We start from the raw sequence: 21,945 nt of genomic DNA, 5'->3' as shown, positions 1-21,945 counted from the left end.
CCGGATCGGATCGGTCTGGATCATTTCGGTTTGGGTTTTCGGATCGGGTCTGTCTGGATTGACCACAACCTGAACCCGACCCGAAAAACAATTGGATCTGGAAGGACAGACTCGATCAGGCCCGATCCAGGCCGTCGGTTCTGTTCGGAACGGGTCGGATCCGCCGGATCGGGTCGGATCTGCCCACCTCTAATGTCTATGCATGACTCTCATGCATTGACATGGATTTGTGTTTAAAAATTAACATTTAAGTGAAAAATGAGGGAAATTGGGGAAATCCTGATTTTCCATTTTCATATTGGAAAATATGCATTCTTCACTTTCAATTAATGTAGAAATTTTATATATTAATGAATGGTTGTCAATTTGTTGATTGGCTACAAAATTTTATATTTATTTTATACTGATTTTTCGACAACACATTGTTAGGCCACTATAAAATGAAACTCTATTATATATAGTTGTTTTTTTGCATTCCACCCTTTTTCCAACATTTCCAAATGTTTCCCTCAGACAATGATATTTTTTTGAGTATCGGCTATAATTTCGGAGACACCGATACATTTTTCCGTATCCCCGACCATTGATACATGTAATGATACTAATACTTTGGACACTGATTATTATAGTACAAAAACATTGGAACTTGGACCACTATTCTCTCAAAAGTGATTTCAGCCAGACAAGTTTACAAGTTGTATGTGCCATAGATCTATCTTTTAGTTCAGCATTAGACTTGGCAACAACATTATGCTTCTTACCTTTTCGGGTAACTATATTACACCAAGAAAGGCACAATAATTTGTAGTAGACCTATCAAATCTTGATTTTGCATAATCTGCATTAGAGTACCCTTTTATTTTAAGATGGCCACGAGATCCATATAAGGTATCTTTTCCAGGTGCATACTAAGTATCTAAGAATCTTCATAACTTTAGCTAAATGTGGAGTTACGTGATTTTGCATAAACTGGCTAGGCACAGTTATAGAGAAGGCAATATTAAACCTGGTAATGGTTAAATAAATGAGTATGCCAACGAGTCTTTTATACATACAAGGGTATTTTAACAACTTTCCTTCTTTCAGATCAAGTCTGAGATGAGGATCCATAGGTGTACCTATGGGTTTGGCACCAAGATACCCGTCACTTTTAACAAATCATTGACATATTTCCTCTAGCATGAATTTATCCCAACTTTAGATCTCGCCACTCTTATCAGCAAGAAAATAGCGAAGCTGAGGACTTTAATCTGGAACTGGGAGTGAAGATTGACTTCAGGTTGTCAATATGTATCAAGTCATTACTTGTACGTTGTAAGTATGTCATCCACATATACAACAAGCATAATATGACTTGATGTAGTTCTTTGAGTGAAAACTAAGTGATCTACTTCTCTTCAAACTCTATAATACTACAATATTGCTGAATTTCTCAAACCAGGCTCGGGAGGACTGTTTCAGCCCATAGATTTGTCTAATCCGCACACTTTAGAGGCTAATTTCCCTTGAGCAACATACCCGGGAGGTTGCTCCATATACACCTCTTCTTACAAATTCCCATGCAGAATTGTGTTCTTCACATCAAGTTGAAAGAGAGGCCAATCACATTTGGCACCTATGGAAATAATGAACTGAATTAGCTATAGGGGAAAAAGTATCCAAATAATCCACTCCATAAACCTAGGTGTATCCTTTAGCTACCAACCAACGCTCAGTGGAACCATCGGGATGAAATTTAACTGTATAAACCCACTTATACTTAGCTGGTGTCTTACCGGATGGAAGAGAAACCAACTCCCATGTGTCATTGGAATACATGGCATTCAGCTCCTCATCCATTTAATATTTTTTATCCAATAATGCACCCCGAACTAACTTAGGAAATGAAACAAAATTTGAAATGGAATACAGTTAAATTTACCTTTATGAACAACAATAGGTAGATCATCGACAACAATAGATATATCATCGACAATCCTGATAGACACAGGAGACACTAGAGCCTCAACAAGAGCGAGGGATGAAGATTCAATGTGAGAGGTAACAGTTTGTAAGCCTTGGTCTATTTTCCTTTCTCTATAATAGGTCTGTCAGGAATCTTTTGAGGTGGTGATGCCTCGGTAATAAGATCTGCTGGGAATATATTAGGTAACGGAACTTCCAAACGAGTGACTTTTTCAACATGTTCAGTTTTAGCATAAAATGGGACATCCTCAAATAAGGTTGCATCAGCTGTAACCAAGTGCCTTTTAAGTGAAGGACGACAATATTTATAACATATCTAAGTACCACACACACACACACACACCGTGATGTGTGACATACATCCATGACGCGCGTTTGGTAGGTCCCCTCTAGGTTATGGGATGTGCCAAAAATCAATCGTATCCGGAACTCAAGTGGGCCACACCATCTGAAACCATGGAAAATCATGCCTAAAACATCTAAAAGCACTTGGTGGGGCCCACCTGATTTTTAGAATGACCTCAAATTTGGCGACCCCTCATCCAAGTGGGACACACAATGGATGGGTTGGATGTCCAAACCACATCTCACTGGGCCCTATATACAATCGGGAAGGTTTCAATGGGCGGCCATCCACTCTAAATTGTTGTCTATGGTGCGGCCCACCTAAGTCATGGACTGGCCTGGCCTGTTTTTTAGGCCCATGGCACACCAATGAAGGGTGCATCTGATTAATGGGATGGATGTCCGTCACACATCACGACAGGGCCCACAGAGCTCGACCTCATGGGAGGCTTCCCATGAGGTCGACCTCATCGTACCTTTTCTATACACACACACACATAACAGAATGTAAAACAAGTTTATTTTTGGTCGGTCCTAAATATGTAAACAAAACAAGTACAATTGAAGGCTTTTGGAGGAGCATAAAAGATTTGTTTGTTAGAAAAAGATAATGAGAAGGGTGTTTTCCCATCCTAAACGTAAAAAGACATTCGATTTATCAAATAACATTCAGTAAGGACTGCATCTCCCCTAAAAAATTGAATTTTCGTTTCCAAGAGTAAACCACATGTGACTCCAATCAAATATCTATTCTTGCGCTCAACTACCCGATTCTGTTGAGGTGGGTAAGCACAAGAAGTCTGATGAATAATACCTTTATATTGTAAATGGGATAGAAAATCACAAGATATAAATTCCAATGCATTGTTAGATTAAAATATGTAAAGAGTTGAGACAAACTGAGTTTTTATTTCACTATGAAAATTCTTGAATTACAGAAAAAACTTTAGACTAATTTTTCATAAGACATAGCCAGGTCATATTAAAAAAAGTTATCAATAAAAAGAACGAATGCTAAGAACCTAACAGACTAGGAACTCGAGTTGGTCCTCACACATCACAATGAACTGACCTAAAATGGAACAATGTTTCGTTCATTAATTCTAGGGGGAAAAGGTACTCTATTGTGTTTATTCAGCTAGTACATTTTGCGATCCAAACCTGATAATTTTGAAGGGATGGAATAAGGTTCTACAGTTTTTGGAGAGGCGGCTTGCCCAGATGACGATGCCACTGGATAGCAGGACCCCTAGGTAGCATTGCAACACCTACTGATTCTCTCTCCAAACAGCACAACCATTCCTCTCATGTTCTCCAATTTTCCTACCCGTCTCGAGGTTATAAAAAACACAATGAGAAGGGAAGAAGGTGACAGAATAAATTAGAGACTTTGTTAGCTTACTGACGGATACAAGATTGAAGGAAAATTAATGAGTATATAAGATAGAAGATAATGACACAGATGCATTAGGCTGAGCAGTACCAAGACCAATAATGTTGGAGAGGGTATCATTAGCTAAGGTAACATATATGCTAGATGAAGTAAGATCAAATAAAGACAAGAAACTATGATTACCAATAATATTATCGGAAGCTAGAGGTGTACACGAGTCGAACCAAGTCGAGCTGGGCACAACTTGACTCGGCTCGGCCACTTGCTGACCCCAGCTTGAACTCGGCTCGGCTCAGTCCTCAAGCCTGATTGGCCAGCTCGGCTCAGTTCGGTCAGCAGCTTGGGCCAGTTCGAGCTGATTTCAAGCCAAGATCGAGCTGAGTTTGCATATGCAGCATTTTCACAAACACATGGACAGCAACTTCAAAATCTCACTGTATGTAAAACAGCAGCAGTGGTTTTATAGGTATTTCATCAAACACGTTCTAAGCAACATACAAATCAAGAAAAAATGGTATTTGTTTCATATACATACCTTCCTTGCCACCAGCCACACTTCATTGAGTCATTTCATCAAACACTTGGTGAGCAACATCAATATCAAAGTAACCGAGTCACCTAACTGGTTCGATCTGAGTTCGATTTGGGTTGGGTTTGATCCGAGTTGAGTTGAGCTCAGGCAAGCTCGGTTCGAAATTTTTTTGAGCTCAAAAAATCAGCTCAACTCGGCTCGAACTCAATTTCGAACCAAGTCAAATTGAGCTTTTTCGAGTCGAGTCGAGCGAGCTAACTGAGCTAACTCGGTTTGCGTACAGCCCTATCAGAAGCCCTAGAATCTATTATCTAGGGAGTGGACTGTTATGAGAAGCAACTCATTTTATCTAAATGAATCAAAGTAGCAATAAATGTGGAGGGTATGTTATTGGATGCAGGATCATTGGAGGAGAGGAGCTATGAATATTCTTCATATGATAATGTGATATTAACCCGTTCACCACTAGTACTGTCAGATGGAACATTGTCAACAACCAGTGCTTGATTGGCCCTCGGAGGTTTTCTGTGAAGGTCCCAACAGAAATCTGTAGAATGATTAGTTAGCCCACAGTGAGTATAGAAATGGTCTCTTCTACCACCACAACCATCTCTACCTCCCCTTGATACTCTACCATCTCTTCCACTGCGATAACCACCACGGCTAGTCCGTCCACTACGATCTCCATGCATACTGCTGTAACTAGATGAGGTAATCAAGGCTAAACATGGTTTGGGGTGGTGGATATGACCTATAATTGTGATGCTTTCCACAAAAGAAAAAGAAAAGAAAAAGTCATTTAAGCACTAGTACAGGCTGCTCTTGGATTTCTAATTTGTTAGAGTGGATGCGAGGAAATGAAGGATGAAGTGCAGAAGTCTAGATTTCTTGTTTGAGCCTTTGCTGCGCCAATCCCATGGTAGGTGAGAAAATAGATGTTGTGGCCAATCTCCTTCTGCTTCCCGCCATGTGTGTGCCCAGAAAAGAGGCCCTCTAAAACTACTGAAACCAGGATTTCCCTTTCTGCTGCTGTAAAGTATTAGCTTTAGGCATTTACACATTAGCTAACCTTTAGCTGGGGCCTGCCAGATGTTGCAAGGCTTGACTGTGGAGTGAAGTGTGGTAATATTGACATCGGGGGTTAGACCCTGTAAGTTCCAGTCCATTCCTTGGTGATCTTTTCCATTGTGGTCCTGTTGAAACAAAGACTAATTAGAGGCTGTCCAATTTGTCCAAAATGACCCCTATATAATGTCCAAAGCGCCTGTAGTAGGCTCCTGAAAATTCTCGTGTTGCTTGTGGTCTGATATTTTAATTTCATATTATCTTTTGGTTATGCCTTATTATCCATGTTTATTTGTTTTCAAACTGAAAAATGGATTGTAAGTTATGATCTGTCACTACAGCTTAAATATCTGTCCTTACTGTAACAATGAGAAGCTTCTGTTTTTCCTGTAAGATGAAACTGATTCAATTGTAGAAGCCGATGCATGGCATTTGACTCATCTCTCTCACTTTACTGATACAGTGTCGACTTTTGGAGCTGTTTTGGATATGGTAACGGACAGGTGCTCTTCTTTCAAACTTTTTGGGCATGGTTTTAAAGAAATCCATGCATACCTCAGTTTTCTCTGTTGATATTTCCCATTGCTTTATGACCTAGCTGTTATTACTTAGTTGGGGCAATTTGGTTCGGAAGTAATACAGTGGTATTCTTTCTTTTTTTTTTTTTTTTTCTCCTGATAGTGCATGCTGAATAAGGAAACACAAAGAAAGTCATTAGATTTTTTCTGCATATTCATTCCTCCCTTTTGCCTATACAAGAAAAAATATCGTCCTACTTTCTTATTTGTTAATAAAACACAAACCTTTTATGAATTTGTGCAAAAATCCCTATATGGTTAAATTCTGTTGGTGGATGATGTGAGGATGTGCAAATGGTGTTAATTTTGAGTTGTTAGCGAGATTAGCTTACTTTTTTACCCTCTTTAATGGTATTACATGCCTTGCACTTTGCAAGATGGTAAGGTGTTTTAAATGTCACACATCGTATTTTGGTGATGTGCAACGTGGAGCCCACATGGCATTGGCATATGGGTTGTGGTCATTAAATTGGTATGCCCCACTTGAGTTCTTTTATTATTTTATTATTATTATTTTTTTGTTGTTGCATAAAACACTCTCCCTTCTTTGCGTGTTCATTTGTTGCATGCCCTATGGTTGGATGATTCTGACCCTTTTAAATGTCGGTCACTTTCTGTAGATGTCCTTTTAAATAGCCCATTGATGCATGGTTACCATCATCTTTGATAAACTTTTGACCATATTTTTGCATGCAATGGATTGGATGGTTAGGATCATCTGATGGTTGTAATTTTGAATTGTGGCTTGCATCAGATGTTTGTTATCTGATGAATGGCGTGGATCTTGCACACGCCACATTGGTACGGGTGCCACGGATCACTTGGTAGGAGGACGGCCCTGGTTAAGTTGGACCATCTTCATAGTAGACCCACCCGCGATTGGCTCAGATCAGGACCGTCCAACTGTAGGTCCTCAACATTGATGGTCCATAGCACAATGGATTGAAACCACACATCTAGCAGGAGCACATGAATAGTGTCGGGTACCATTGGACAGCCTTGTTAGGTGATTGAACGTCTTATGATGCGCCCTAGCATGGGATTATTGTAGATTGAGTCTTCAAATGGAAGACCTGGACACTGTACTGACACCATAGTAAGCCTATCCAATAATTAGGTGGGCCATAATGCATAAAACAAAATGAGAAGTCTTGGCACATGTTCTGTGTTCACCATCTACATGGTGGGGCTAACTCGCTGAATGGCTCAGAGCTTGTAGAGATATGCCATCTAATTGTGGGGGTAACCATTAGATGGCTCAGAACTACATGGTGGGGCTAACTCACCGGATGGCTTAGATCTTGCAGACACGTGCGACCTACATGGAGGTGGGAATCGCTAGATGAATCAAATCTTGTGTACATGTGGCATCGGGGCTAACCCGCTGGAATTCAGTAGCTTAACCACAGGTAAGTTGTCATGAAACAACAGTGGCAGTTTGGAGATTTGTGTACAACAGACAAAAATAGGTGCTGTTTACAACTATGAAAAGGAGAGGGGATTTGACTTGTATAGCCAAAAGAGGAGGGTGTATATGCAAACAACTCAAGCAATTATTGCATTATTCACCAAAACCAAATAAAAAACAGCAATGAAAAGAAAGTATAGCCTTTGAGATGAATATTCTTCTACTGCAGCTATGGCAGGGAGGACATACTGCAGCATTCACCCGTGCTCTTATATTTCACATATATCAATCTATTTCTGTACGCTTGTGGCCTACCTTATTTAAAATTTTCCCTTCATTCCCCAGGGTCAGCACTGCTTGTCTATTGGTAATCCTCTCCCACTTCTACCGGTAAATATGTTATTACCTTCTTCCATTTCTTCATCATTTGTTTCTGGATTCATCACACAACGATCTTGCTGAGAATTATAGTATGATCCACTTTGCAGACCCAGCTTGGTTTTCTTAGCATTACTTGCCTTGGATATTTCCAGCCACTGGTTGCAAATGTACAGGTATTTTTAATCTCTTGATTGATATGTTGGTGATCATGTTATTATATCAACTTAGATTATTCTAATGTTTAAAAAAAAAGATAAAAAAAAGAAAAAAGAAGTGAAGGAACTTCATGAGATCATAAATTTGCTTGGGATGTGTAATTAGTTGTTCCTAATGAAAATTTTCAATTGGGATTCAAACCGCATCGAATGCCTGCCAGCTAGAGCATTAAATGTGCCCTTAATGGTTTTCCTTCTTTCCCCTCTTACCCACTAGAGGCACTCACACTTTAAGTTGCAGTTCTATAATTCTTTCAACTGTTTTCTACTTCTCTAATCATTCGCTTAGGCCCTTGCATGGCACTCCTGAAGGTTAGTTTTCATTGAATAATTCCTTTTAGTCACTTGACCATTACATGATTGGTTACGAGGAAATTTCAAGACAAACCATTCTAATGAGCCCTTGCTATGCAGTTGACTAAGATTATGAATCATGCTCACCCATTTTGTTCAATTATGGTGTGTGCAGAGATTGGGGCCATTCATTAGGTGACAGCATCCATGCTTGTACCATCATCTGACAAGCAGGTCAGTCTAATGATGCAGGCCCATGGTATGGCCCAAGAAGACGTAGGCCCATAGCCCACTATAGGCCCAACATACGTTGATTTTTGGGTTAATTATTTATAGATTTGGGGGCCTAAATCAATGATTATTATTTATTATTTTTGGGAGATATGGGGGGCTAATTTAAAGATATAATTGAAGTGATTGAAGATATGAAGGAGATATAATTGATATGATTAAAGATATGGGTTGGTTTTATAGATATAATTGCTTTCCATGTTTGCTTTTTATTAGGTTTTTTACCATATTAAGGAAGATTAGATTAGTTTGGAATAAATTGTGATTGATTTAAAATCAGTTTCTTAGTTGGGGGAATTTGAATTAAAGAATCATTTAGTATCTATAAAAGGGGGTGGTGGTGTAGGAGATAGTTATTCTAATAATTTTCTAAGTGTGAGTTTTCTTAAAGTTTTTGTAAGAGAGGGTTGATGTTAACGAGGTTCTCTCCCTCTATACTCCATTCTTGTGGGTATACTTTTATTTATTTATTTATTTATTATTATTATCTACAATTTGGGTATCGAGATCTCCTTGACTCGATAACCGAGTTGCACTATTTTGGTATCAGAGTAGGTGATTGTTGGGGAACGACCAACTCTACATCATCTTTTGATGGCTTCGAAGGAGTAATGCAGGGGCATTTTCACACTAGGGTCAAGTGGGGTGGCCTGTGGGATGCGGGGGCACACTCGGGGTGGGCGTCTTGTGTAAGGCAGGTGACTTGTGTGAGGTGGAACCCATGTGATTTGGGATCCACGACGGGGTGGAACCCATGGATTTGGGGCCCACAAGGAGGGTTCATCAGAGGACCTAATTCATGGATGTGGGGCCCGAGCTATGAGATAAAGGGATTAATTCGCTATGCTCTATCAGTCCAAGCTTTTAGAGCAAGTGGTTAATTGCCCTGCATCAAGGAGGTGACACAAGAAGAGTGTGCAATTAATCCAATTAATCCACATACAGAGCAAGTAGATCAACTAACGTATGTGGTGGGTAATTCACTAATGAAGTGGGGGAACTCCGGCATGGAGGGAACCCGGAGACCAAAGTTGGAGCATGCGGACATGTAAGGGAAGGTCCCTTCAAAGTCCTAACCACCATCGGGCGGCCCCGGCTTATAAAGACACAAATGATCGAATTCTTCAATTGTTGAAACATAACTGTGAGCCTAGAATTGAAGTAGGAATTCTGGAAATGATGAAGAGATCCACGGAGTCAAAAAGAAAAGTTCACATTTGAGGTGATTAATGCATTATCGTTGGACCTACATTTGAATTAATCAATGGATCAATTGATGGATCCAATGATGGTGACAGTCACATTGATAGGAATGCAAGTGGAGTCTCAATACTTAAATTAAAACACCTTTGCAAAAGATGATTGTGGCGCAAAAAACGATGCAAATGTTTCAAGATCCACGAAGAACTTTGAAGTTACAACAAACAAGTTGGCACCCACAAAAGTGCAGGCGAAAAAGACATCATCTATAGTGAACACCAACAAAGGTTGTTGCAAGCTGATTCTGAAGGTTACACCCAGTGTTTTAAGCGTGTGGCATACGTTCACCCCTCTAAAGCATGAGGCGTAGGCTAGTGTTAAGTATCGACGATATCAGCCGATATATCTTGTATCCCACCCATGCGATACGAAACACACAAGATGTGGGATATATCCCACATGTACGATTCGGTTAGCATTTTCAATTTTTTTTTTTCCTGTAAATAATGTTAAATCAGTGTCAAATTGTGACAAATCTATGATTTTTCATGCTTTGGGAGCTTTGATTTCGAGATTTGGAGATGGGCGAAGTTGCGGAAAATCGAAAAAAAAATAAAAAATTTCTAATTTCTCGCAAATCGGTTGCAATATTTGTATCCAAACATAAAACCAAACATGTATGTAACCTGATCTAGTTATTCTTCTTTTGCTTTTGAATGTATTGCTCGCGTTTCCACACATCTTCTTACATTTATGAATTATATGAATAGACTTTCAATATACTTGCATAAATTCAATTAGACAATATATGAATAGATTTTGGGTTCTTACTCACGCCTCAGTGCTAGACTCACAAGAGTTTCAACACGAGGTTATGTGTTCGAGTACCTACTGTGGTGAAAAACCATTGTGGTGTGAGTGCGTGGGTGTATGAGGGGTGTGAGTGCGTGTGTAAAACGATATTATTGAAATCTCTAATATTATCTGTATGTCCAGCTCAACGATATTATCAGAAATTTTAGGTATCGGCAATGTATCGCTAAGTTCCGCCAATGTATCGGTATCACCAATATTTTCGATTGCATAAATTCAAGGTATCACTTGTATAGCCAATGTATCGATATCGCCAATGTATTGCCAATATTTTCGACTGTGTAAATTCCAGGGGTCGATTGTATTGCCAATGTATCAACGATATTTCGATAACATTGCCACTATATCAATATCTCCAAAAATCTGTTTATTAAAAAATTTCCATTTTAAAATTTTTAACAGGCACATGGTTGTATGCAATGTTCATTTTTTCGACGATAATATTAATAATGTCCCAATATTATCATTATCTCAACATGGGTGATATTGAGACCACAAACTTTCCTTTTTCCTTTCTTTTCCAATTATCAATGATTTCTCGGTGAAATATCGTGTGTTGTCTATGTTCTAAAATATTGAGGGATGTTTGGATGGAAGGGAGGATGGTTGGATGGAAAGATGGGATAGTTGGATGAAAGATGGGATGGATGTGATGGTTGGATGGAAAGATGGGATAGTTGGATGGAAAGATGGGATGGATGTGATGGTTGGACTGATTTCTTATGACAACACATGCTTTTAGGCTCCCATTAAATGGAAACTTATGCATAACTAGATCTGTCCCTTGCATGTTAAATTAAGAAAATTTATTATTATTATTAATTACAGATACACCCTCCCTTTAGGCTATACAAGATAAAACACCCTCTCCCTTGCATAGTTGTAAATAAACTTTTCCCATTTTGCCTGTAATATAATTAACCCCAATCTGTCATTGCTGTTAGATTTCTGCTTAACTAGAGAAGCTGCCAAATTACATTCTTACCCATCTCGAGTTTATGAAGACAAAAAAATTAGTTGCTCTATCAGGGTGATGGTTGATACACATGACCTCAAAAATTGCACATGTGGCATACTTGTAGCTTAAACTAAACCGCCCATATCATGGGTCCCAATTTAGATTGTACTTGAGCTGATAATTACATACAATTGATTCACTAATTGGCTGATTGGTCATTGTTTCTTTGGATGGTTAATGAAAACAGTGAATGGCCCAAATTCAACAATTAATCAAAGCGTAAGACATTTCAATCAATAAAAAAATAAAATTGGTGACGTATCGACTATGGGCTATGGCTCCTGCTATTCGGGCGGTTTAAGATGAGTTTGTATATGCCATGTGTACAAATTCAAAATAGCCACATATCAACTACTGTAGTCTGCTAGAGTACCCTACATAAAAAAAAAACACTAAGAAACTCTTTCTTGCCTATTCTCACTCCCACTCTCTCCCTATTGTTGCTGGATGTCGTCTCTCTCAACAGCCGCCGACTGTCCTCTCTCCCTACTGGCACTGACCATCTTAACGTTCCACTCTCTCTACTGGCACTCTGTCTTAATGTATTTGCTCGCCAGATATGTAGTGTGCCATCTCTCTCTCTCTCTCTCTGCTCCCCAAAAGCAGCTGCTGCCGATTGCAGTATGATTAAGGTGGATCACATGACGTCCTGATGCACAAACATGTGGAAAAGGGACACGCTTTGGGACCACACTGTTTATCTTTTGGGGCCAATTATGGATGAATGATTCCCCAGAATTTTTCTGATTAGAGGTCACTAACACTTGCCTACAAATAGACGATTAAGAGAAACAAGATGGTTAGGATAGTCCAAGCAAAGCCAAATTTGACCAGCATCCATGCAATGGCAGAGCCCATTTGATCCCTGGTTCAGATTTTCATCCACACGTGCCATATGCACACATTCCGGAGGCATGGAATGGTTAGGATTGTCCGATCTTACTTTTGGACTGTCCTACTCGAGTTAGACTAAAGGATTAGAATCTTATGCAAGTTTGCCAAGTGCATATGGTATTACTGGATGAGCAGTTCGGATCATCTGCTGGCCATACTGGATAAACCGTTCTGATCATCTGTTGGCCCCTAATGGATAAGAAGTTTGGATCATCAATATTTATGAATAGTTTGGATGATATGACGTACCTGCTAGATGAGCGGTTTGGATCATCCATTGCCCTAATCAGCGGTTCAGATCATCTGCTGCCCCCTAATACGCGAGTGGTTCAGATAATCCGTTGAATTAATGAGGGCAAAAAAAAGTCACTTTGAGTGCAAAAATTTTGTTCTGCGAAAATGCTACTATTGAAGGTAAAATATCATTTTAAAACAATACTTGTTGTCATTTAACAATGTTATGCAATTCCGTCACCGAATATGACAGTATTTTAACTCAAGGTAAGTCAGCATTGATACAATCAAAATACAAGGTATTTTTTACAAATATGGATAGGGAATGGATCATGGGGTTATTGAAAATGTGCTTAACGAGAGGGGTGCATATGCACAAAAACTCGATTAAGAATTCAATGTGGTGACAAACAAGTCCATCTGAGAACACACATCTTGTAGAATTTAAGCTTATTTGTTGAGCATTCATGTACAAGTTGTAATTTTGTCTTGCTGTTGCAGTACTTTCCTCTCAGGCAAGGCTAGTCACAAAGACGTGAAAGACAGCACTAACTGGCTCTTGAAGGCATACTATGGAAATCGGTTATTCATGTGCTATTGCTGTGTGGCATCTGAGGCAACTAGCTCTGCCTATCTGCTCCTTGCAATTTCTTTCTCCTACTAGTCATTTTCTTCTGTTAAACAAGTGCATTGTAATCCTGCAGGTTCTTTACATCATCCTGTTCCTCCTTGCCAAGAACCAATCTAACTGTGTGGTTAATGTGAGCCTTTCTAATTGATTGTGTTTCATTACCATTTTTGCTCATAGATATTTGGTTGACATTTTTCCTTTTTTTTTTTTTTTCATGGCAGGTGTTTACGAACACTATCAAAGAGACTCCACTTCTTTCTGTTCCAGTTGTTTTGAGTTTGTTTGGATGGGCAATCAAGCAAATAGTCAACGTCATACAGGTAAGGATTGCCTCTCTAAAAGCTTTCTATATGTCACTATCCAATACCAAGAGACATCAAGGAGAAATTCATATTTCTGTTAAACAATCAAAGGGCCCATCTTTATGTGAAAATGACCAGCTTAGCTTTCCAAATGGTTGAATTTGACATTATTTGGGGAAAAAAGAGATTAATAATAGGATCTTGATGCATCAGATCATGAATAGTATGCACCATTTTGTATATGTGGGGCCCATTGTCATGCCCCGAAATTCGAGTACAGAGTGTGCACCCTCAAACCCGAGTTTCGAGTCATAACTTGTACGTTGTGTACTTAACTCATTCCATTATACGATAATTCAGAGGCAAAAGTAATATTCATTTTACATTCCAATTAGGTCCATTCACAATCATTCACACAAAATGATTTAAGCATTAACATCCGTCCATTTTTAATATCCATATAAACATTCAATCAACATAAATTTGGCACAATTCATTAGTCAATACAACTTACCAATGAGCACTTGCTACAGACCTATAATAATTCAATTAAATAAAATCAATCAATTGCTTAAAATCCTAAAACTACTACCATCATTCATTATATATGAATCATATTATCCTAACAAGTAAAATTCTAATTAAATAATTAGGAACGGTTCAAATGCCATCAGTTCCTTTTCTGATAGATATGGCCATATACCACGTGGGTCGTGCACTAGTTCAGCCACAACTTCTTATTAATGTGTCAACTCATCAGCTAATTGCTCATCCGTACAGTTTTTCCATTAATAAAAATGTAAGTTTGCCAGGCTTAGTGAGAAAACCCAACATGATTCATGCTTATTGAAATTAAGATATAATAGAAACAGAGTATGCACAATGATATGGATGCAAATGGTGTATGAATAAATTACATGGGATGATCGTCCATCTGCGTGGGTTGAAAATCGTTAACCCGCATTCACCCGTTGGGTAGGCTTTCACATTTTAGTAGGCTTGGGCATAGTCCGCATCTGGTAACGATCTACCAGGATTGGCGTTTCTTCCAGGGAGGGCCTCTAAGATCGACAATGCAATGCTTCTGTATGATGGATGATGTATGAATGCATCATTTTCATAACTGTCATAGTTACTTGTCTTGATCAGAACATTCATATGTGAATTTAACGTACAATTATCATAATTCATGCAATATGGCACAAATTAGCATGTGATTTACTGTAGCATACATTCACAATTGTTAAATTAACAACATCATAACAAAACACTCCAATCAGTATATCAATCAACAAAACCATCACAAACAATTTATTTTAATTCCAATGAACATGAGACACAATGAGATTACTAACCTGGGTCTACTAGTGAAGAATTCACAAGATGATCAGATTGGTTTGAATTCAAAAATCTTGTCAATTATTTCCACAACATTGTTATTCATTCGGTTATATTACATGTGGGACCCGCCTTTTGATTATCATCCCAGGTGGCCAAACGCTAAATGACCAAATAATTGAAAATTTTCTATATAATATGTTCATTAAATTTAATTATCATTTTCTTTTTCTTTTAAAATTCTGAAATTGAATGACAAATGATTGATCGGGGTGACCCACTGAATCATACAGATTCTTGAGGTCTTTGCATATCTTACCTTTACACATTGGATAAATGGTGTGGATCTAACCACACATGCACTGATGGGCCATCTCGCCCTTCTACGCCAAGTGATACCAATACTTTTGCAGAAATCTGATCTTTCCTTATCAAACACTTCCAGATATGACTAGTGTGGCCCATCCAATGGTCAAATTGATATGAAAGTCAAGGCCCTTGTATATTTTGGCCTTAGGGATTGTATGATCCGTACATATCTAATCTAATTCGACCAGATGCACACTAATCAATCTTTGCGATAAAAAACTTCACATGGAATTTTAGACTTATCATCTTTACATCGTATCTACCCACAAATTAATGTAATGAATGTGTGGCCGATCCACACCATTCATTGCATAAATAGAGTCAAATTACATTAAATGCACAAAAAATAATGAAAGAATGACAATAAACTTACCGGATCTAAGCTCTCCAAAATCCTCTCTCTCACTTTCTCAGTTGCCGCAAGGTACCTTTTGGTTAATATATGAGTTGGAGTAAATTTCTTCTTACAAGACCCTCCTTAAAAAGAAAGGCTCATTTGAGAGATTGAGAGATATGGGTAGAATTAGATATATATAGAAGGGAGAATGATTAGGAATAGAAATAAAATAGAGATAATATATGAGATAAGAATTACGTTTGGATAAGAGATAAAGATGAGATACGAAATCTCACTCTGAAATTCATTTTTTTTTTTTTTTTTCACGAGCGTTACACCCATGGTTTGGATCTTGACTTTTGGTCTAAAGGAAACCCCACACTGAATGGCGTGCTGACACACCCTTTTGTATATAAAGGGTGCATGGTTTGGATCCCGACCTTTCGTCTGAAGGAAACCACTATGACAGGTGGTGCCAAAAAAAAATCTCCCAGATCAAACAATTCTAACCCTTGGATCAATGCCCTAGGAGTAAATGGTTAGGGAGAAAACACAGCTATCTGCAGTGACAGTGATAGCCCCAAATGGCGTAGATCAAATATCCAATCTGCAAAATATTTGGGGCATACTTATCGCTTATGGGGCCCATTATATCAATAGTCCGGTTCACTGAAATGTGGTTTCCACTTGAACAATATAGAAACATCAAGGCACTTCATATTTAATGCATCGAGGCTATAATTCCATTTTGAAATGGGGCAAGGACACCCTGTGGGTTTGGGTGAGTGGCCAGCACTGTGGGTTTGTTGATCTCTATAGGCGTGGGTTCAACTCATCTCCCTGGCATTACCAGATGCACGTGGTTGTGGGTGATTGCGTGCATTCGTAGTGAATAGTCTTGCCCCAAAATGGGGCGGGGACACACTATGTTGTCAGAAAAAAAAAAAAAAATCCACTCTGAAAATTAGCTTGTATACCATGATGATTTTTTTTTTTTTTTTTTTGAATTTTATACGCTATTGGTGAGTTTTAATAGAAGAAAAAAGTTGTAGCTGTAGCTACGGATAAAGTTATTTATGAGTTGTATCTTAGGGGGCATTTGGATCTTAAGTTGCTTAAGATAAGCTACTTTTTCCACAAGTAACTTATCTTAGTTTCTACTTACTAAGAGGATAAGTATGTTTGGCAAACAACATACTTATCAGCTTCTCCTCTCTTTCGTTTCTCCTGATGCCTCTCTTCAACAACTTATGAAAAATAGAAAAGCTAAAAAAAAATAATTGGATTGATTATGTACTTCAAGTAAAACAGTTATAACTAATCATAAACTAATCTGAAATAAGTCACTTATCTACTGCTGTAAGTAGAAAAATAACTTATTTGGTGGTATCCAAAGGGACCCTAACGGGGCGTTTGGATCGTAAGTTACATAAGCTACTTATGCCCCAAGTTGCTTATCTTGATTTCTACTTGTTAAACTGAAGTGATCAAGTTGCTTCAAATTTAAAAGTTACTTATAATTGATCAGAAACCAAACTTACTTATCTCAAATAAGTTACTTATCTACTGTTGTAAGTAGAAGGACTAACTTATTTGGTGGTATCCAAACAGGCCCTTAGCATTAACCTGGAAACAGGCTTGCTGTTGCAATGCATGCAGTAAATTTTCATCAAGCCTTATCCCAACTAATTGGGGTTGCTATATGAATCTTGTTCTGCCATTCTACTCTATCAAGGAACACATCGTCGGTTAGACCCTAGGTCAATGCATGCTAGAAATATAAGTGCTATTTCAAAATGCATATTAAGTTGTTTATGCGGACTTTTTATTTCTGCATTATTTGCATCTTCTGGTTTATGTATTGGTGTTGGTGATACTATTTTCTTGGTTATTTTTCTTATTTTGGTCAATATTACTTTTTGGTTTGTTGATTGGTTGGATATTGAGGCTATAGATCAGTACTGTCTATTAATGCATGTCTTCCTGGGTTGGGAGATCCTAGCCACCAGTGTCTTGCGCCTTTTTTCTGTTGGATGCAGATGATTTCCATAATTCTCTTCTTGACCATCTATATTTAGGATCTTTAGGCTGCAAATTAAAGACCAGCATTGTCCTGTTGAGTATGTCTTTGGGGAATGTCCATCGACGTGTTGGGTCCAATATCAGACTAATGGTCTTGATCACTGTACCATGTGCTCCACTTGTACGGACTGAAACCTGAGTACGCTGTGCGTATCCTTAGGTCAAGGATCCTGTAATGCCTCCATGAACAAAAATAGCAAAAAGATGAGGGCCGTTGGACCCCCCCTTCTTCTCACCTTGGATGTGGGCCGTCCATCATGTTGGACATCAGATGTGGATCGTCCTTCATATGGAGTGCACCTTTGATATGGACTGTCCATCGTGTGGGCCCAACCTTTGACGTGGGCTGTCCATCATGTAGGGCCCGCCTTGGATGTGGACCATTCAACATTAGGGGCTGACCTTTGATTTGAACCGTCCATTATGTCGGGCCCACTTTGATGTAGGTCATCCATCATGTGGGGTCCACCATCAATGTTAGTTGTCCTTCATGAAGGGCCCTTCAATGTCCACTACCCATCATGTGGAGCCCATATTTGATGTGTGCATCATGTCAGCCCCACCTTCGAAGTGGGCTGTCCATCATGTGGAGCCCAACTTGGATGTGGACCATTCATCTTAGAGCTCAACCTTTGTTGTGGACTTTCCATTATGTGGAGCCCACTGTGATGTGGGTCATCCGTCAGGTGGGCCCCACGTAATGTGGGCCATCCATCATACAGGGTCCACTTTTGATGTTTACTGTCCATTGTGTGGGGGCACACCTTCTATGTGGATCATCCATCATGTTGGGCCACTTTGGATATGGGCAGTCCACCATGTGAGACCTTGAATGTGGACCGTCCATTAGGTGGGGTCCACTTGATGTGCATTGTCCATCATGTGGGGCCCACCTTCAACATGGGTCATTCATCATGTGGATCCCCACCTTCAATATGGGTTGGGTCATTCATCATGTGGGCCCACCTTTGATGTCAATTGTTCATGTGGGCCCACCTTCGATATCCACCATCCATCATGTGGGTCCCACCTCTGTGCGCACACTTGACATGGATCGTCCATCATTTTGGGGCCACACTTTGATGTGGGCCATCCATCATGTGGGGCCCACCTTTGATGTGAACTGTGCATTTGTAAGCCCACCTCAATGTGGACCATTCATCATGTGGTCCCCCAACTTTTGTATGGGTTCATCATGTGGGCCCACCTTCAATCAATATCTACCATCCATCATGTGGGTCCCACCTTTGATGTCAACCTTCCATCACGTGGGCTACCTTTAATGTCCACCATCCATCATGTGGATCTCACCTTAGATGTATGGTTTCAGTACCTCATTCATCAGTTGCATAAAGGTACTCAAGTGCATTGGTGAGACACAAGCCGCTCATACAGGCCCTCCTTTGTGCTAAACGCCATCTACGTGGACTGTCCATTAGGTGGAGCACACTTGATGTGGATTGTCCATCACGTGGGGCCCAATTTTGATGTGAACCGTCCAGTATGTGGGCCCACCTTGATGTGGACAATTCATCATGTGGGCCCACCTATAAGAGAGAGATTGTACAGAGAAGAGGAGGGGAATATGGGAATTACTCAAAAAGTTTAGAGACAAACTTGTCCCAATGTTAGCTAAAAAATGTCTACTCGCATTAGCATAATAAGCTCTTTAAAAAAAGAAAGTAGACTCTCCATCCCTAAAGAATTAAGATGTAAAACCTCTTCTGACTAAAATAAATAGATGTAAAATAGACCATTACCAAACACTATTTTTGAAAAAAAAAAAGACATTTTTTTAGAAATAAGCAAATAAGCTCTTATTTGTAGAGATGCCAAGCGGCCCCTAACAGTTAGTAGTCAGCCTATCATTGAAGTAAGTCCTATTTTCTTTCTTATTAGTAATGACTAATGACTTGTTGCTTAAGTTAGCAAGTTCCTAATTTGTGAGGGGTTGCCCCTGAGATCCTTGCCAGACTCCTAGTCACATGTTTGGAGCTAGAGGCAGAGGTTCATCATGATTATCATCATAACCTTGTCCCAAATATTTTGGGTCAGCTTTATGAATCCCTTCCGGTCAAAAACGTCTTAGCTAGAGACATTGATTTATTGAATAGAATTTCAGTTTCTGCCATTCTGCAACTGGAAGCCTAAGAGGAGAGGTTCATCTTGTGGTTTGCAATTCTAATTTCTGCCTGATAATCCATACTTAGCGAGACTTCTTTATGGTTTATTAAATCTAAACTGTCTGCTTTATTCTGTTGCTCGATTGTTTGCTGAATTGAAATTCTAATTCCTTGTGGTAAATGGTAATTTCCCAAGAGATCTGTCAATATTGGGAGTATTTTTAATGTTTCCTTGGTCCCCACTATTGTCAGTGGCAACATGAGTAACATTTAGGTATTTGTCAGTGGATCATTTTTTAATCGCTAATGAAAATTTTTATTAAAAGAAATACCAAATGTCAGATACAGAAAAGGCCAAAAGGCTAACATTCCAGAAGAACCGATCAAATAGATAGATGAATGAAAGGAACCCACAGCTTCCGCCCAAGTGCAGACTCTGCATTCCATTTAGTGTATTCCAATGCTATTTTTATTTCCGATATCTGTGTCAATGTGCATACAGCATACCGGTGTGTTGGTATGTTGCTGTAAGTATCTAATGCTTTGACAATGGTTTGAGAGAAATGAAACTGAAAGGGCTTTGCAAGGTGTCTTGTAGTATATCATTGAGTTGCAAATTCATATGATTTTTACAATGTATGTGTACTGGGTGATTTTAAATAAAGAGGAAGCATATCTCCTCTCCCTGAGAATTTGTACAGTATGTAGGGCCTTCAGCCTGTACAAGTGGGCCCCATGGCTTGGTGATCCAGACCATTGAGTTAATGGGCCTCACTTTGACGAACTGTGCTGTGAAAGTCTCCTTAATGGGAAGTCCTGACCCTTTGATTGGGGGCCTGCAACTAGATGGTTAAGTGTCTTTAGAAGGAACAGCAATGATGGTCTGTTCTATGGGAAAAATGGTCTGACTTGATACATTTTGGGGCATTTTCTATTCCATTTTGAGGCTCACCAGATCAACAGTCTGGGTTGGATCACTAACCAATGGATGCCACTATTACTGACACCCATGACCTGAGGATGCTGAGGAAATCATCAGACCAAGTATCATATATTTCCTCAAGTAATCCATCCTTACATCCATCTACAAATCCACTTAAGAACTTTGCACTGCTATTATCATGATGGTGTGCGTATCATGATATTCCGGATGTATTGACCTCTTTTATGTAGGCATTAGGACTACAAGAAACGCATCTCGAATTTGGAAGCTTAAGCATACTTTTTACCATGGAATCAATTTCTTCTTCAATTTTGGGATGATTTATTTCTGAAATCAGTAGTCTTATTGATTATTTATTTATTTGTTATTATTATTTTTGTTTGCAGATCAAAACGGCTGCAGATGTCTGTGTGCTTTATGATATAAACAGAAGGGAGAGACCCTGATACTTCTTATTACCCAAGATGACGCCAGGTTTTTCTTTTTCACCCCCATGTATTCATATTCCTTGATGTTTCAGAAAAGAAAAATCTCAGCTTGTGTTCTATGTTCTGATTGATATTTCTTTTTTAAGCATCCTTGAAAAACTTTTGACCTTTTGGCCTCTTTGTTAGCCATGTGCTATTTCTACCTTGTAGCAGCATCATGATGGCTGGTTTGGCAACATGCTAGGTAGGGCTGTCAAAGGGCCGGACCTGGGGTTGGCTTCGGCCTGGAATTTGAACTGTTCAGGCTGGGCCTATTCAAAATTTTGATTTTGCCTGGCCCATTGATAGCCCTAATGCCAAGTGGCATGTATGCCATGCTGATAATCATGTGTGTAGCGGGGAGCATGGATCAACTTGAACTCAGTTGGACCTGATCCATCTTAACACCACAATTTACCCCCAACTTCGGCGAGTTGGACTGATTTACCCCGGACTCGGGTGAGTCGCAACTCGACTTGACACCTGACGAGTCATTGAGTCTTATTTCCATGGTGGGGGAGTATGGTGGCTTGGTGTTGAAAGCCAAAGAAATGCCCACTTTTGTTTATGGATGTCCTCTCTTTTATGGAGAGCACATGCGTATGCACATGGACTTATTGCAGATTGGGTTCTAAACACTTCACTTAAGGATGTGGATTGCCTGCAA

General features: G+C 39.3%; 1 protein-coding gene across 2 annotated transcripts in view; it reads left to right on the top strand.

Moving 5' to 3' along the window:
* The window catches only part of LOC131240252 (CDP-diacylglycerol--inositol 3-phosphatidyltransferase 1-like), a 36,596-nt gene extending 15,189 nt beyond the window's left edge, over positions 1 to 21,407 (top strand). For both annotated transcript variants that reach the window (XM_058238384.1, XM_058238379.1), the window contains 7 exons: positions 5,764 to 5,803; positions 7,632 to 7,676; positions 7,775 to 7,840; positions 13,188 to 13,302; positions 13,391 to 13,447; positions 13,539 to 13,637; positions 21,198 to 21,407. In XM_058238384.1, the coding sequence (XP_058094367.1) occupies positions 5,764 to 5,803; positions 7,632 to 7,676; positions 7,775 to 7,840; positions 13,188 to 13,302; positions 13,391 to 13,447; positions 13,539 to 13,637; positions 21,198 to 21,257 (482 nt within the window). In that variant the 3' untranslated portion in view covers positions 21,258 to 21,407. The remainder of the gene's footprint in view (positions 1 to 5,763; positions 5,804 to 7,631; positions 7,677 to 7,774; positions 7,841 to 13,187; positions 13,303 to 13,390; positions 13,448 to 13,538; positions 13,638 to 21,197) is intronic.
* Positions 21,408 to 21,945: the final 538 nt, after the last annotated feature.

Source organism: Magnolia sinica, chromosome 1 (genome assembly GCF_029962835.1).
Source record: "Magnolia sinica isolate HGM2019 chromosome 1, MsV1, whole genome shotgun sequence".
NCBI classification, from domain to species: Eukaryota; Viridiplantae; Streptophyta; class Magnoliopsida; order Magnoliales; family Magnoliaceae; genus Magnolia; species Magnolia sinica.
This window is presented reverse-complemented; position numbering and strand designations above follow the sequence as displayed.